The sequence below is a fragment of the Mytilus edulis genome, chromosome 4 (assembly GCF_963676685.1).
Source record: "Mytilus edulis chromosome 4, xbMytEdul2.2, whole genome shotgun sequence".
NCBI lineage: Eukaryota > Metazoa > Mollusca > Bivalvia > Mytilida > Mytilidae > Mytilus > Mytilus edulis.
The window spans coordinates 16,235,784-16,250,342 of record NC_092347.1 but is presented as its reverse complement, the minus strand read 5'-3'; the positions used below and the strand labels follow the sequence as shown (position 1 = coordinate 16,250,342).

The 14,559-nt window shown below is 33.1% G+C and overlaps 1 protein-coding gene across 2 annotated transcripts; it reads right to left on the bottom strand.

Annotated features, from left to right (window-relative positions):
* Positions 1-9,214: 9,214 nt before the first annotated feature.
* On the bottom strand, positions 9,215-12,760 carry LOC139521711 (transcription factor IIIB 50 kDa subunit-like). 2 transcript variants are annotated; one of them, XM_071315263.1, is made up of 2 exons: positions 12,566-12,760; positions 9,215-10,552 (listed from the first exon to the last, which is right to left on the bottom strand). In XM_071315263.1, exon 2 carries the CDS (start codon positions 10,536-10,538, stop codon positions 9,318-9,320), a length of 1,221 nt encoding a protein of 406 aa, XP_071171364.1. In that variant the 5' UTR covers positions 10,539-10,552; positions 12,566-12,760; the 3' UTR covers positions 9,215-9,317. The 2 variants fall into 2 exon arrangements, with proteins under 2 accessions (XP_071171364.1, XP_071171365.1); XM_071315264.1 differs by having other exon boundaries at positions 12,574-12,747.
* Positions 12,761-14,559: the final 1,799 nt, after the last annotated feature.

Here is a 14,559-nt window from a genome sequence, read left to right as displayed (position 1 = left end):
GTGTCCAAAATATTTCATTAGACGAACCTAAAATTTGAGGCCAAAATCGGCCCTTACCGGACCTACTCCTTTTTGACATAATACTTTTTATACGACCGCAAATTTTGAAAAAATTTTCGTCGTATATTGCTATCACGTTGGCGTCGTCGTCGTCGTCGTCCGGCATCCAAATACTTTTAGTTTTCGCACTCTAACTTTAGTAAAAGTGAATGGAAATCTATGAAATTTTAACACAAGGTTTATGACCACAAAAGGAAGGTTGGTATTGATTTTGGGAGTTTTGGTCCCAACATTTTAGGAATTTGGGGCCAAAAAGGGCCCAAATAAGCATTTTCTTGGTTTTCGCACTATAACTTTAGTTTAAGTTAATAGAAATCTATGAAATTTTGACACAAGGTTTATGACCACAAAAGAACGGTTGGGATTGATTTTGGGAGTTTTGGTCTCAACAGTTTAGGAATTAGGGGCCAAAAAAGGGCCCAAATAAGCATTATTCTTGGTTTTCGCACAATAACATTAGTTTAAGTAAATAGAAATCAATGAAATTTAAACACAATGTTAATGACTACAAAAGGAAGGTTGGTATTGAATTTGGGAGTTTAGGTCCCAACAGTTTAGGAATTAGGGGCCAAAAAGGGACCCAAATAAGCATTTTTCTTGGTTTTCGCACCATAACGTTAGTATAAGTAAATAGAAATCTATGAAATTTAAACACAAGGTTTATGACCATAAAAGAAAGGTTGGGTTTGATTTTGGGAGTTTTGGTCCCAACATAATAAGGGGCCCAAAGGGTCCAAAATTAAACTTTTGTTTGATTTCATCAAAATTGAATAATTGGGGTTCTTTGATATGCTGAATCTAACTGTCATGACTGTGTATGTAGATTCTTAACTTTTGGTCCCGTTTTCAAATTGGTCTACATTAAGGTCCAAAGGGTCCAAAATTAAACTTAGTTTGATTTTGACAAAAAATGAATCAGTTAGGTTCTTTGATATGCTGAATCTAAAAATGTACTTAGATTCTTGATTATTGGCCCAGTTTTCAAGTTGGTCCAAATCGGGGTCCAAAATTAAACTTTGTTTGATTTCATCAAAAATTGAATAAATGGGGTTCTTTGATATACCAAATCTAACTGTGTATGTAGATTCTTCATTTTTGGTCCTGTTTTCAAATTGGTCTACACTAAAGTCCAAAGGGTCCAAAATTAAACTTAGTCTGATTTTAACAAAAATTGAAATCTTGAAGTTCTTTGATATGCTGAATTCAAAAATGTACTTAGATTTTTTATTATGGGCCCAGTTTTCAAGTTGGTCCAAATCAGGATCTAAAATTATTATATTAAGTATTGTGCAATAGCAAGTCTTTTCAATTGCACAGTATTGCGCAATGGCAAGAAATATCTAATTGCACAATATTGTGAAATATCAAAAAAAAAAATAATTAGAGTTATCTTTCTTTGTCCAGAATAGTAAGCAAGAAATATCTAATTGCAAAATATTGTGCAATAGCAAGATTTTTTTTTAATTGGAGTTATCTTTCTTTGTCCAGAATCAACTTAAATCTTTGTTATATACAATATACAATGTATATTCATTTTTTACTACCAACTGATAAATTAAAATAATCTTTACCATTCAGTGATAACAAGCAGTTTTTTTACATCTTAATATTTTATGATGTATTTAAATGAGTAGTTATTGCTGCAAACTCCATTAGAAATTTTAATTGAGATTAGTTTTGGAATAAGGGAAAGGGGGATGTGATTAAAAAAATTAGGTTCAATTTTTCTCATTTGAAATTTCATAAATAAAAAAGAAAATTTCTTCAAACATTTTTTTGAGAGGATTAATATTCAACAGCATAGTGAATTGCTCTAAGAGAAACAAAAATTTTAAGTTCATTAGAACACATTCATTCTGTGTCAGAAACCTATGCTGTGTCAACTATTTAATCACAATCCAAATTTAGAGCTGAATCCAGCTTGAATGTTGTGTCCATACTTGCCCTAACCGTTCAGGGTTCAACCTCTGCGGTCGTATAAAGCTACGCCCTGCGGAGCATCTGGTCTAATATATAGTCTTGCCTGTCTGAAAGTTTCAAAGCCATCGTCCCAGTAGAAATCTAAATATATTCATTTTCTCCATGTCGGATATTTTTATTGACTGTACAATCGCTTGCAAGTTTTCTGTAATATCACTCGGAGCCTTCCTGTACAATCGCTTGGAGCTTTCCTGTAGAATTGCTTGGCCAAATTTATAAAATTGCATCGCATTGGTTGTTTCTTGCTGTCCTATCAAATTCATCTATGGTATTTGAAGTGAAAATAAGCATAAAACCAATCATTTTGACAATTAAGATTCTATCAAGGAACCCTTTTAAGGTGACTATATCAGAGACAAAAACAAAATGTGTACAATAGATATAAAAAAGAAGGTGTGGTATGATTGTCAAAGAGACAACTCTCCACAAAAGACCAAAATGACACAGAAATTACCAACTATAGGTCACCGTACGGTCGTCAACAAATTTCAAAGCCCATACCGCATAGTCAGCTATAAAATGCCCCGAAATAACAATGTAAAACAAGAAAACTAACGGCTTATTTATGTACAAAAAATGAACGAAAAACAAATATGTCACACATAAACACACAACCACTGGATAAGTATACAAGACGAAAAGAAAATGACAGTACAAAATATGTTAAGAATCTAATCTAAAATGAAAATGAAAATAATCCTCGTACAAAATAAATATTTATATATACCGAAAAGGTGACTAGATTCTTTGGAAAGGTAATTAGCATATTTTGAATTTTACTTAACATATTATTTACCAGCAATTTAAAAAATAATAATAATACATATTTGAACAATATACAACAAAGAATTTTTCATCACTGGATCGGGATATTGTAAATTGATATGTACTATAGTTTGTTTGATTTTCCATTGAAAAAGTGTGAGGGTATCGACACATACACCAAAGTTCCATATCGACCCTCTGATTGGTTTACCAGAAGATTGAAAATGGTCATGTGGTGTATTTAAGATATCTCACACTTTTAGCCAGAAACTACAATGTAACACATTTTCTTTCCTGTGATATCAGTTGTTAACTTTGACACATGTAATTTACCAAATAAAAAAGTGATTGGCTATGTGTAGACCCACAGCTTTCTCGTGAAATTTAGCTCCTCCTATGGTGTATCTACACATACCCAACACTTTTTAATTTGGTTACTATAACAAGGAATTCGAATGTGGAATGGTGGTAGCTAACCATTGATCCAAGAAAATACACGTATAAACATGATATTAAAATAAGAAGATGTGGTATAATTTGTAATGAGATGTCTGTTTATTACAAGCTATAGCTACTGGTAGAAAAAGCTCCAGTAAAATTAAATTTTATCAAGGATGGGAGAGGACCTGTTATCTGAAAGACAGAGAAAACACAAAATCCTTCAACATGATTTTTTTTTATATCAATGTCACGATTCAGAAACTTTTCAATGTTCCCAACTATATCATCCGACAAACGAACGAAACAGTTGTTTTTTTTTAGTGAGAACAACATTTTTATCAAACCACATTTATATTCTCAATACAAAAATTAGGAGATGTGATATGATTGTCAAAATTCAAAAAATAAATGGATTTAAGCAATTATAGTCGGCTATAAAAGGTCCCGACATGAAAAATAAGAATCAATACCTTTCGAATTTAACTGACAGCTTAATTCATAATAAATCAATTTACGAAAAACATATATGACAGACATGAACCAACGACAACCATGCACTGAACTACGAACTCTTGACTTGAAACAGGTACATAAAGAATTTTGCGGGGTTAAAAATGTCTGTGCGCTTATTTTTCCCCAAAACTAGCACAGCACAAGACCAAAATATAAAAAATCAGATGAATGATCGGATCATCATACTATCATTGACGATATCAGACCAGATGGGGTTCTGCATAAGGGGAATCCGAACCACGGAACACCCTGATACGTCCACAAAATGAAAAAAAAATCGGAAAAATGGGGTTTCAACCACCAAAACTCCCTCTCCCCGCTAATGCAGGCTGCATCCATTCAAATAAAAGCTTCAAAAATTCATTAACACTTTTGAGTGTGTAATTTAGGTTTAAAAAAAATGAAAACAATACCAAATAATTAACTGTTATTAATCGTAACAGAAAAAGGAGAGAAAAATCATGCCAGACATATATTGTATTGGATTGCAGTAGTTTTAATAAATATTTATATGGAAAAAGTATCATGGAAAACATAAACTGAATATGAATGTGGCAGAAGAGATAGTAGTTAGCATTATCTACTTAAGAGTTATAACTAGTCATGTGCCACTAGAAACTATTACAGCAAAATGCAATGAGTGTGTAGGAAAAAGTCAATACCTTTGACTAGCTTGCTTGCTAGCTGAACCGTGAAGTCATAACAAGGTAAAGTAGGTTACCCTCCTTTCGGAGTAGTCTAGTTGGCCAAACGATGAAACAAAAAGCTCCAAGCGATTGTACATAAAGGCTCCGAGTGATATTACAGTAAACTTGCAAGCGATTGTACAGTCAATAAAAAATATCCGACATGGAGAAAATGAATATATTTAGATTTCTAATGGGACAATGACTTTGAAACTTTCAGACAGGTAAGACTATATATTAGAAAAGGTACATGTGAAAATTCAGATAGCAAACATTGATTTTTCGATGTTTATTTGTCATTTTTGATCGCTGTTGTGTGACAATTTTGATCGTTTTACACGGAGCTCCACCATTCTAAGGAAAACGTTTGGATGCATATATCTTTCTTATTATTTTAATGGTTCACATTTACATAAAGAATGTTTTAGCTATCAAAATTTGAAGCAGAAACGTTATATAGCAACATAAGAGTTCATCAAAGTTTCCATCAAACAACTTGTTATTTTGCAAATGTCGGAGCCCCGCTTGACAGTCTCCCGAATGACCAAATTAGTAGAAAACCGTACAGTTCCGTTCCCACACTGTGTAACTTGCATATGGTCTGAAGTTTCTACTAATTGCAGTTGAGCATGATGAATTTCACAGTCTTTTAAATAGCCAAAACTTGGACAATTTCCAGCAAAAGATATTTAAATAAGTTGAACATATCCCTTTTATTTATTGCAATTTTGCAACACTCATCATATAAACATAAAGGGTCATACATTCTACAATTATGATATGTCACAAATACATAACGACCTACCAAATATGACATGTTTTACACAAATGATCTTAGAAAGAGTAATACTCAAACAATGATTTGAACATATAAAAGGAACAAATTGGAAATAAAGAAGATAAAAAAGGAAACTGTCTACAACACATTACATACAAGTCCAAATAAAAACGATGAGTGTTTAGTTTTTACTGATACACAGCAAGAAACTACTTTCTATTACGAGAGTGGATAAAACTCCGGATAAGTTTCGAGCTTAACTAATTGTGAACAAGTTCTTTAAAGATTATATTATGTTTCTACTTTTTACTTTGTCATCTGTTGAGCTGTGTTGGGTTGCTCTCTTAATTGCATCTTGGCCCACATCTTTTATTAGTCCCCTAACGACAAAGTCAAAGGGGACTTCAGGTTTGCACTTTGTCCGTTTGTCAGTCCGGCAAATCAGTTTTCCAGACTTTTCTTCGTAGTTGAAGATATTGATTTGATATTTGGTTAACGCCCTTTCCCTAGGATTTAATTTGTGATGAAATATTTATTAATTAGTAGATTTCTGTTCATAGGGAAATAACTCACTTTTTAACATGACATTTTGTATTTTTTTTACTTTTCATTGGTAAATTGTTTGAAGCATTTAGTGGTAGGTTTGTTTGTCATTCTTAAATATATTGATTTGGTAATTAGTATCAGAGACATATAATACAGTATTATATGTCTCTGTTAGTATATAGTTTAATCATGACAAGTTACAGATCAGGTTTGAATTTTGTTCTGGTATGATGATTTTGAGCACAGGTCTTTGGATAAAGAAAATTCACATAATTACTGTAAATTCAGAAATTAAAAAAAAAAAATGATGGCCCATAAAAAGAAAGAAGATACCTAAGGTCCTTATGGATAATATTATTATAACACACAAGTTAAGAAGAAAAGACAAAACCATGGTTAAAAATATACAAAAAGACAATTAATAATATGCCAAACACAACATAGAAACATATTGCAACATTAATTCGGAAATAAATAGAAGGTGAACTCTTGTGGCAGTGCTCCTGTAGATTGTTATAACGTGATCAGAGATCAATATTTTAATTACATTGGACTTGTGAAAGTTTCAAACTTTTGCATCTTGTTTTGAAATCTGTTGATGCTACCGTATTTGCCTAATCCTAAGACAATATCCAATTTACCAACCATCGATAAATACAGAATCTTAAACTTAACTGAATGTGAAAGTTTGAGGTTTGATATAGAAAGATTGTTTTCCAGGAATACAATCATGGCCAATACAATATAAAAACAAGAGGCTGTCACAACGACAGCAAACCAGATTTATTAACATTTATTTGTGTCCTGGCAATATCACAAGAACCATTACTGATGAATGGTGAAAGTGAAAATCATCAATATTAAATTTGACCTCCATTTTGTCATCAGTATCAACATATTAAAATTTGAAAAGCTTAGATTGAAAGGTTCATGAGTAAATGCAACAACGTGAATGGAAACGCCATTTTACGATCTTTCAAGAACCATAACTCCTGAACGGTAAAAGTCAAAATCGTCATTATTGAACTTGACCTCTATTTTGTCATCAGTAACATCATATTAAAATTTCAAAAGCTTTGGTTGAATGGTTCATGAGAAAATGCACGGACACGACGGGAAACACCATTTTTCAATCTTTCAAGAACCATAACTCCTGAACGGTAAAAGTCAAAATCGTCATTATTGAACTTGACCTCCATTTTGTCATCAGTAACAGCATATTAAAATTTCGGAAGCTTTGGTAGAACAGTTCATGCATAAATGCACGGACACGACTGGAAACTCCATTTTTCAATCTTTCAAGAACCACAACTCCTGAACGGTAAAAGTAAAAATCGTCATTATTGAACTTGACCTCCATTCTGTCATCAGTAACAACATATTAAAATTTGGGAAGCTTTGGTAGAACAGTTCATGCGTAAATGCACAAACACGACTGGAAACTCCTTTTTTCAATCTTTCAAGAACCATAACTCCTGAACGGTAAAAGTCAAAATCGCCATTATTGAACTTGACCTTCGTATAGTTGTCAGTAATAACATATTAAAATTTTAAAAGCTTTGGTTGAACGGTTCATGAGTTAATGCACGGACAACATTTGATTGTCGCCCGCCCACCCGCCCGACCGCCCGCCGTACATCCCCAAATCAATAACCGACATTTTTGTCACAAAAATCTGGTTAATAAGGAGAAGCATAATTGCCAAGTGAGACAGAACAAAGGATGAGGATGTAAACAACTATACATGTTCCAATCTAGCCTTCAGAAATGAGCACTGCTGGCATATCAAATGTGAAACAATTATTAAGAGAAAAACTAAAGTCTGATCTACGATTAAAGCAAGAAATGGAAAAAAATAGTATGTGCATAGATATTCAATAATTGAGTTATGAAAAGCATTGAAAAAATAAGCAGCCATACGTACGCAATATGACTTCAACACCCTGGAAACAAGACCAGTGGTAATCACTCGTGGCAGATTCTTCTTGACTAAAGGCACCTTTGGTGATGGCCCGAGAAAGCAAACGATTGGTAAGTTTGATCAATGAGGTAACGATCGAGAACTAGAGGCTCCAAAGAGCATGTGTCACCTGATATTTTTGTGTACACATATCTGCCAACTGTCACTATTTGTGGGGGATTTCCCCCATGGAGGCTCCCAATTTGAAATTTTGAAATAGCAATTTTGTCCACAGTTTAAAACAAAATAATCAATTTTACCATTGGTATAGCATTTTAAAAGCATGGAGAAGCAAATATAAAACAACATTAAAATAACTGTGACAGCCATCTTGCACGTAAAACCCCCATGGGCATTTTGAAATGTTGGCAGGTATGTACAGTACATTGATGCATAATGGGTCATCGGACACATTTTTTAAACTAGATGCCCATATTAAAACATTTCTTTTTATAGAAAAATCGTAGGATTGGTTTTAACAGCAGAATAAATTAAGCTTGAAATTTGTTGAAATGTGACGTTATATGTCTTATGTACTTTGTGTTGTTTTGTTTCAGGTAATGTTGAAGGTTGGTATCTATTAAAATGTTTAAACCCACTGCATTTGTTTGCACCTGTCCTAAGTCAGGAATCTGATGTTCAGTGGTTGTCCTTTGTTGGTGCGGTTTATAACTTTTAATTGTTTCCCCATCATTTTATATAGATTTGACTGTTGGTTTTCCTGTTTGAAAGATTTTAAACTAGTCATTTGTTAGGGCCCTTTATAGCTTGCTGTTCAGTGTGAGTCAAGGCTCCCTGTTGAAGTTTGTACTTTGACCTATAATGGTTTACTTTTACAAATTGTGACTTGATGGAGAGTTGTCTCATTGACACTCATACTATATCTTCTTATATCTATTAGATCTATCTGCCCTGAAATTTTCAGACTTCTCAGACAGCCAATAGTTGGGTTGCTGCCCCTGGATAACTAATTTTAAGGTGTTTTTGCTATTTTTGGTTATTTTCCTTAAATATAACCATAGATTAATGTAGAGATAAACTGTAAACAGCAATAAATTAAATGTTCAGCAAATTTGAAAGTAAATTCTACAAATTTTACAAACAAAATTGTCAATTGACCCCTTTTAAAAGTAGTTATTGCCTTTATATTCAAAATTTTACAATTTTTCAGAAGTTTTTGTAATCTTTTACCAAAATCTTCTCCTCTGAAACTGCATAGACAAATTCATGTTTTGTTAATGATTAATGGATAGAAAGTGGTTAAAACCAAACGAAAGGTGAGATTTTGATCCATTCAGATTTCTTTAAAAGAAGTATTATTGTTGCATTGTTTCATGCATCAATAGTATTTAAACAAAAATATCAGGTGAGCGACACGTGCTCCTTAAAGCCTATAGTTTACTGTTTGTATAAAACAGTGTAAGTCATAAAGTATCACTGAAGAATTCAAAGGAAACCAAAATTCAAAGAAAATGCAGAAATATATATATAAAAAATATGATTTAATAGTACTTTAAAGGAAATACAAATTTTAACTGAGTATTTGCAGGTAAAAGTCAGATAAGAATTAACTTTAGCAAAATTATTGTTAATCAATTATTAAAGCTCTTGCAATTTCCATTTGTTTGACTTCCTCTGGTGAGCGTAAGTAGCCATCTAATTCTTCATCAATATCACTTCCCATGTCTTCAATATCACAGTCAACATTGATAGAAGATGGAATAGTTATGTCTTCATTTACGGGTAGTCTTACTTTCTTAAGTATTGGTGGTTGAAAAATGTCTATATTTTCTTCATCTCCGGATTGTAATTTTCGTTTTTGACAAGTGGATTCATCATGTTCATCACCATCTCCATTTTGGATATTTTGTGAATTTTCCATTTCTTTTAAAAATTTCATTCTTTTTTCCATCAATGCCATCCTACTGTATTTCAAAATGTCATTCAGATTGTGATATACAAAATCCTTCTTGTTTTTATTTGAAGCCCAAGGTATAGTGTCACCTATATCCTTTAAAATTTCTAAAATTTCGTTTAGTCTTTCTTTGTCCTGAACATTAAATTTCAGGCCATGATTTTTCAAAAAGTTTGTTTGTGTTAATTTCCTATTTTCATCCAAAGAATTTGATTTTACTGCTATATAAAAAGCTGCCCAAATAATCTTTTGTGGCTGACGACCTGTTACTAACCAAGCTCTATCACACAATAATATAATTTCTTGTGCAGCACGTCTTACATCTGGTGCAATATTATTCTTGAATGCAATTTCAACACACATTTCTGCAATTGTTGATTTTGGTAATGTGATGCAAAATTTTTTTTTAATAAAATTTATTGCCTTGACTAATGGACCTACTTTAACTCCTGTAACCTTGCTGAATTCTTTGATTGATATTACTTGTCCAAACTTTCGTCCTTCAACAAATAAACATGCCGATGCCAGTGCTTCTTTTGTCGCCATTACTGTATGTATGACCTCCTTGTCTTTATACAAGAGAGAAAACATATTTTCTGCTCTTTCTACCATATCTGAAGAAAAAGTCAATAATTTACTGTATATTTTGATATGTGAAAGGCCTTCTTTTTTGCCATCTGGAACCTTTCCATCAAAGTGGGCTAGATGTTTCTTTTTATCATTCATGATCCACTTGTTCTGTGATGCAGATTGGTAACCTTCATAATCATGAAACTCAGATGTGATCATATCTTCATTGTTGATAGTACCACATTCTTCACAAACCATATACCCATCATGCATCACCAATGCATTGTAACCACACAAGGCACACTGTCCTATCTTTGATTCCATTCTCCTTATTTGCACTGAAAATATAACAAAGATTGAAATGTAAATAGTAGTTCACAATTTATACATAAGGGTTTCATTCTAATTTCATCAAATATCATGAATTAAAGGAAGTACACTCAGGAATAAACCAACATTTTAAAAAAATTTGTCATACAACAATTACTTTTCTGTGGTTGTGTCATGCATATACTGGATTTATTTTTCTTTTGTTGTTCTTGGTGGATTTTTTTTCTATTCTGTTTTGTTTAAATATATTTTGTTATCCTTTATTGAGTAATCCAACTTACAAGGAAGCAACTGCAAAAGCAAATGATTTCAGAACATGATTAATATTTTTTTAAATACATTTAACGTCAGTAAGGAATGAGTGTCTACATATAACTTTTATAACGGGTTATGTTCTTCTCATATTTGTTATGATGGTATGATACTAAACCCCTCAGGGGGAGGATTGTGCCTGATATTCATATGATGAAGACATAATTTTTTATCAGTTTAATTGAAGTCCGGAGCTGGCATGTCAGTTAACTGCTAGTAGTCTGATGTTATTTATGTATTATTGTCATTTTGTTTATTTTCTTTGGTTATATTTCTGACATCAGACTCGGACTTCTCTTGAACTGAATTTCAATGTGCGCATTGTTATGCGTTTACTTTTCTGCATTGGCTAGAGATATAGGGGGAGGGTTGAGATCTCACAAACATGTTTAACCATGCCGCATTTTTGCGCCTGTCCCAAGTCAGGAGCCTCTGGCCTTTGTTTGTCTTGTACTATTTTAACTTTTAGTTTCTTGTGTACAATTTGGAGTTTAGTATGGGGTTCATTATCACTGAACCAGTATATATTTGTTTAGGGGCCAGCTGAAGGACGCCTTGAAGACCTGTTGGTGACCTTCTGCTGTTGTCTGCTCTATGGTTGGGTTGTTGTCTCTTTGGCACATTCCCCATTTCCATTCTCAATTTTACATATATGTCAGACATGTGGCAATGTCAGTAATAAATGGTTGGATACAATATAATGTAAAATTACTCAACCAAATGACCAATGCCAGTGATGCCCGTGTAGATGTAAGGATTTTATAATACTCATAAGGTAAAAGACTTTTAAAACATTGACTGGACCAGTAATGCATTACACAATTCCTGTACCAAAAGACAACATAGGGTCCCAGAAACATTTGGAACCTCTGATAAATTCCATCCATGCTAATTTTTTAGCAGCCAATCCTGAAATGTTCATAAAAAAGGGGATGCGCTCCCGTCGAAACCGGGTCCGTTCGCGCCCATTCACACCCTACATGTTTTCGCACCCAAAGTCGTGTTCGCACCCTACATGTTCGCCCCCAATTTTAATTGGTTTTGTGTTTAATAACTTTGTAATCAAGTTTTGGCAAGTGTATTTTTATAAGTATATAGTTGTTGTCATTGTCTCAAAATAAAGTGAGACAGCATTTTTTTTTGTGTTTAATAATTCTTAATCATATTTCGGAAAGTGTATTGTTAAAAAAAATTAATTATCCTTTCCAAATAAAGTTATGAGTGGAATTCTGTCAAAGTTATATTTTGTGTTCACTGTTGAATAACTCTTAATCATGTTTTGTTTAATGTATTGCTATAACTTTGTTTCACTGACTTTGTTTCAAAATAAAGTGAGATTCTGACTATGTTTTTTTTAGAGTGCGAATGGACCTTGGGTGCGAACATGCGAGGTGCAAATGTGTAGGGTGCGAAAGTGTATTGGGTGCGAACGAACCTGATATCGCTCCAGTCATGCTTCAGTGATTCCCTATATAATCAACATTTTTTCCCCCATAAAACAGCTGTAAAAGGGTTGGGGGTTTGTCCTCTGCCCCCCTTTCCCCTTTAATCCGTCTCTTGTTTGGAGAACAATTTTCCCTCTTGAACTATATCACTATCAGTTTGAGACTACTATAACATAGAAGTCGCAGTACCAATATCAGTATATGAAAGCGGAGTCAAGTCTGTAATGTCAGTCTGTATATCCAAATTCTTGTTATTCACTATACCTGTATACCTTTTCTACACAGACAAGATTTTATCCAATAACAATTCTTGTGAATACTATTGTTATTCGCTGGACTTTAGTTCTTATTTGGAAAACATATTATGGAGATTTTCATTCAACTTTCGTCTTTTCTATCCGTTTTTCATTCTTATCACTGAAGGTTCTATATTTAGCAAAGGGAAATTACAGATCAGAGTCATTGATGCGCTTTATAATAATTTCGCCCCTTATATCGGTTGCACCCTGTGTCGTTTCGCCCTATAAATTTTATTCAATCATACATTTACTTTGGCACAAACTCATTAAACAATAAATGGTTAGGACCTATGGCTATGGCACGCCTGAACCACTTTTATTAATTAATCTTAGATTATCTCAGCTTAATTAAAATTCGAGAAAAGCCTAGTTTATCACAGAAAATACAGAAAATTCATTATCTGGAGAAAATCCCGTTTTATTTTAAACAGGGGCGTAGCTGCCGTTAGGCACTTTAGGCACGTGCCTACACATAATTTTTTCACAATTATTAATTTTTTTTTAAATAATAAACAACGACGATCTGTAGATGAAAGCCGGTAAAGTTTTCAAAACTTTTTAATTATCGAATGTCATGTGTACACTAGTCTCTCATCCTTAGTCAGTGAATGGAACATTGGATAGAATTGAATGTTTTTACGATTTTACCTTATATAGAAACTATAAACTAGAACTTTGGTTCAGATCATTTCACTTCTATCAATAAAAAATTGAATGAACCTCAACTTAGACACATGAATTTTTTAATTAGTTGTTAGTTTTCAACTAGCTTTCCACTTTGTCTTCACCCGACTTGCCAATGTGTGTCGTCCGTTTGGCTGTGCAGGATGTATAAATACGCAGTCACGTCTGGTCAGAATGGGGACATTAAATCCGATGCCTAGTTGTAGAGAGAATGCAACTCTTTGAGGAGTTCGTAGTGGGTCTACTGAAAGGCAAAATATCCAATAATCCCTCATTTTCCAATGCATGGCATTTTTAAATTTCCTAACCTTCGTCCTGGACGACACCTATTACAGGACCTAGCTCTAAAGTGTATTTATTGTAAAAAATTTCAACGGTCCTGAATTTGCAGAAATATTTGACACTGGATGTAAAAGATTGATGGTTGATGTCTAGCCAAAAGGATAGTTCTATAATAAAGTAGTATCAGTGTTAAACGTAAAAATCAATACGAACGGAATAGATATCATAATACCAAACACTTTAACAGGGTGTACTACTTAATTAAAGGGATACGCTGATCTACTCAGGGCAATGCATATTGTAAATATTTTTTTTTTATATTACGGATTATACTGCATTATTTAGAAATTTTCACCAGTCAGATGTTGTGGTACAGTATTCATAATTCTTCGAACTTTTCATCATGTATATTATAATTATCATGATTAAAAAACCAGTAAATTTAATATTTTTGTAGGCTACATAAAATTTTGCAGCTAAAATGCTGAAAATCATTTTCCGCCTGGACCTGCTCCGGCCCCCAGACCCCCTGCCGATTGGTGCCTACAGTTGAGTGAATACCTAGCTATGCCCCTGTTAAAATATGAAGAAAATCTAGGTTTATTTGAACGATTTTCAGATAATCCTAATTTATCTCCAGATGATTAATTATCTGAATTTCAGATAATTCATTATTTCATTTTCCAGATAATTTAGGTTTATTTCGGATTCTAAATATATCAAATAACAATGTAACGAGTGTTATAATTGGACTACAATCGTTTGCCAGATTTTATATAAAAAACCGTCCTTTTTTAGAGGAGGGGCGTTATTCTGCACACGGCACGCAATTTTCAAACTACTGGACATCATCGTTATTGACATCTGGACAAGCGAAATTTGTTGAATCGTAAAATACAGAAGGGATGATTATATACAATATACATCATATATACTTTGTACATACTTAATAAAAAAAAAGTTAGCTCTCTCTTTGACGCTAACTAACTGTTT

Bases quoted from the DNA above. Each gene is read 5' to 3' on its own strand.
- LOC139521711 (XM_071315263.1), bottom strand. From the start codon at position 10,538: ATGGAATCAAAGATAGGACAGTGTGCCTTGTGTGGTTACAATGCATTG.